The 3,751-nt window shown below is 52.7% G+C and overlaps 1 protein-coding gene across 1 annotated transcript in view; it reads left to right on the top strand.

The window, feature by feature from the left end:
* Positions 1–3,751, top strand: part of LOC132446739 (ectonucleoside triphosphate diphosphohydrolase 1-like) — a 17,463-nt gene that overhangs the window by 4,181 nt on the left and 9,531 nt on the right. The window contains 4 exon segments of the mRNA XM_060037193.1: positions 1,004–1,026; positions 1,028–1,132; positions 1,910–2,027; positions 3,673–3,751. The exon segment at positions 3,673–3,751 is cut by the window's right edge and continues 72 nt beyond it. Of these exon segments, the coding sequence (XP_059893176.1) occupies positions 1,004–1,026; positions 1,028–1,132; positions 1,910–2,027; positions 3,673–3,751 (325 nt within the window).

Raw genomic sequence — 3,751 nt, 5'->3', positions numbered from 1 at the left:
AGAATATATAACTCTGTTTACTCCTCTCTGTTGGCAATGATTGATGAAGCAGCCCCCGTTTCTAGTGAAGTTACTCCCACATTTAAACTGAGAGACTGTCAAATGTAAGTGTGTGCGTGTGTGTGTGTGTGTGTGTGTGTGTGTGTGTGTGTGTGTGTGTGTGTGTGTGTGTGTGTGTGTGTGGTGTGTGTGTGTGTGTGTGTGTGTGTGTGTGTGGTGTGTGTGTGTGCGTGCACTGTCTTGCTGCACTACATCCTTTTTTAGTCCTTTTTGTACGCAGAAGAAATGCCGGCTCTCATCCAAAGTGACTTTACTCTAGAGTCTGTTCGTTCCGCGTGTGCGTGTGTGTCTGTGTGTGTCTGTGTATTTGTATGCACTTTTTTGTCTGTGTATTTTTGTGTGCGGGGGGTAAGTATTTGTGCGTGTGTATTTGTGTGCATTTGCGTGCGTGCGTGTGTGTGGGAGGGGTATGCATTGTGTGTGTTTAAGTGCTTGCTGGCTTTTTTAAAAACCCAAATTGTAAGCGTGGATGAATAAGTACACATAGCTAATGGAACGGAAACCAAACAGAGCTTCAGCATCCACACACACGACCAACTAATCCACCGTCCCTTTGGAACAGCACGCGGACCTCATCCGTCTCCACGGCGACGGCCCCCACATAACGCCGACGTTAAAAAGCACAATGTCGCTAATGGCGCTTGAGGTGGGAGGTTCCAGCTGCGGCGCAGGTGTTGTCGTGTTGCTGTGGTCGTGCTCTGTGTGTTGTCAGACTCGCGGTCGTCAAGGAGGAGACGCTTTGGGTTCAATCAGCGGCAACCATGACGGAGAAAGAGCAGCGGTCTCATGTCATCAACATCTGGCTGTTTAAAAACTGGCTAACCCCCTCTCCCCCTTTCCTCCCCCCTCCCCCCACTATATCTCCCCCCCACTCTCCCTCCCTCCCTCCCTCCCTCCCTTCATCTCACCCACTCCTTCCTGTCTGGCCCCCCTGTCCCTCCAGAGATGAAAGAGGCGAGTCCGGGCCTACAGAACTGTGACCATCTTCGTCGCCGGGATCGCCGTCATCGCGCTCGTTGCCCTGGTGACCGTGGGAGTGTTGCAAAACAAGCCCCTCCCCCAGAAGTACAAGGTACAGTGGGCTGGGTCGGCCGTGCACGGCAGGGGGTCGGGGGGTTGGGGCTGGATGGCCACGCTTGTTGTTTGAGCGGAGCACACAGAAACGTCACGGCGTCGGTAAACACTCTGTGTGGCGCCGCGACGCCATGCAGAGTGAGGCGTTTGAGTGTCCGAGTGGGAGGCTGATCGTCTCATAGAGTCGACACACACACTCCAATTATGGTAACAGGGCCGTCACACACACACACACACACACACACACACACACACAGGATCCACGGTGACGGACGATAAAGCGAGCTCCGACTTTCGGTTTGAACACACTGAGAAGAGAGGGGTTTCTGTTAGACGAGAGGCCGGCCACCACACCCATCTAGGGCTAAAGGCCTTGAGCAGACTCACTGGGAGGGTGTGAACCGTAGCCCTGGAAGAGTGAGCAGAGAGAGTGAGAATGAGGCGGAAAAAACAACAGATCTTCCTTTGGTTCACACCTGCAACTCCTCTGGGCTTTAATCCTGCGCTGTTCCAAGCTAGATATTCCAGTGTCAGCATCACACCCACACACACTCCCTCACACACACACCCACCCATACCCAAACGCACACACACAAACTCCCTCACACACACACCCATAGCCACACACACACACACACACACACACACACACACACACACACACACACACACACACACACACACACACACACACACACACACACACACACACACACACACACACACTTCCCCCCCCTCAAACACACAGAACTAAAGTGCAGCTCTTCTCCCCCAGTATGGCATAGTGATGGACGCAGGCTCCTCCCACACGGCGCTCTACATCTACCAATGGCCGGCGGAGAAGGACAACAACACCGGCCGCGTCACGCAGACCGACTCCTGCAGGGTTGACGGTACGCAGCGCTCACCTTTCACCTTTCACTGTGCACCCATCATTGATCACAGAACACTGATCACCGATCAACGCACACCGATAATCACGCTGCACCGATCAACGATCACGGCGCACCAATCACCACATAGTGCTCAACAATCAGGGTGAAGCGATCGCTGATCATCGATCACTGATCCCCAATCGGCACACCCGTCACCGATCAAGGTGCACCGATCACTCGTCCACAATCACCACATACTGATCAACGACCACCGTTCACCGCACTCTGGTCAGTGATCACCGATCACCGCTCTCTGATCACTGATCCCCACTCCGATCAAATCTCCAGGAACACTGTGTTTTTTTCAGGAAATTATTTGGCTCATTTGCTTCAGTCTTTCTTGCAACGTCTTTCAAATTTTGCATTGGATTTTTCAACGGCCGTGTTTATTAAACACACAAACGAAAGATAACCGTCCACGTATGATTCTGGGGCTCGGAGATTAACTACAACTGAAACTCATCCAAAGGGAAGACGTGAAGCAGGCAGAAACCCAAAGGAATTCAGCCGGGATCAAAGAGTTGAATAAAAATGTTTTATATGAGAGAGAGAGGGGGAGGGAGAGGGAGAGAGACAGGGAGAGAGGGAGGGAGAGGGAGAGTGAGATTCTAAATGAGGAAAGAGGACTCCCAGTTCACTGTTAAACCACACTTTTACCGACCCTTTCATCAGCATAAACCCTGACCCCACGCCCCCTATTTTTTTTTTATCTTGTGACCTTTAAAGATAGAAGTGAGCTTCAACAGTTTCAAAGGTGGGACAGCATTTCAAAACAAAGTCTGCGTTTGCCTTTTGCTCCCAGCTAAGAGAACCCATTTCCCCGCCAGCCGGTTCAAGTGACTGAACAAGTGCAGAGCAGGGTGACGCCTGTGTGTTGGTGTGTGCGTGGGGAGGCTTTTACTTTGAAACTGTGGGATCCAACTCTTAGCGGGTGGCTTTTACTTTGTGAACCTGGGAGATCCACCTCTTACGGAAGTGGGTATTTATTTATGGGTCGCACCAAATTCCCTATCCTCCATTTCAAACAACCTCTTATCCCAGAGGCTGAATCCAGCTCAAATAAACCCAGAAGTAGCTCAGAGCAGCTCCTTAATCAGAGTTCATCTGTTTACACGACTTCCAAGGCGGATCACGTAAATATCAACATCATCCCCGGGGTTACCGTCAACTGTATTGTGTGCAGGACTTTGACCGATAACGAAACAAAGCTGAATATTTCTGGGGTATTCCGGAGCATTTAAAACAGGCAAACATCTGCTTATCATCAGATCCCCGGGGTCTATGCGGGAAGAGGGAGGGCAAGTGTTCATTACGTCACGGCAGCTTTGATCCACGATGTGTACCAGACCTCTCCCCCCTGAACTCCCCCCCACCCCCACCCCCCAGATCTCCCCCCCAGGCCTCCCCTCTAGACCTCCCTCCCCCAGACCTCTTTTCCCCCCCTAAACCTCCTTCCCCCAGACCTCTCTCCCCAACGCTCTCCCCCTTAGACCACTCTCCCCCAGTCCCCTCTCTCCTAGACCCCTCTCCCCCCCTGCCCGGTGCCTGTGTCTACCCACCGTCTCCCAGCATGCCTTTCTGTGCTGTCTCCCGGCGGCTGCAGGTCCGGGTATCTCCAGCTACGCCTCCAACCCGCGGGGGGCAGGGGAGTCCTTGGGAGAGTGCATGCTGAAGGCCAGGCA

Source organism: Gadus macrocephalus, chromosome 18 (genome assembly GCF_031168955.1).
Source record: "Gadus macrocephalus chromosome 18, ASM3116895v1".
NCBI classification, from domain to species: Eukaryota; Metazoa; Chordata; class Actinopteri; order Gadiformes; family Gadidae; genus Gadus; species Gadus macrocephalus.
Note: the sequence above shows the minus strand (reverse complement) of the source record. Positions and strands in the feature narration are given on the sequence as shown.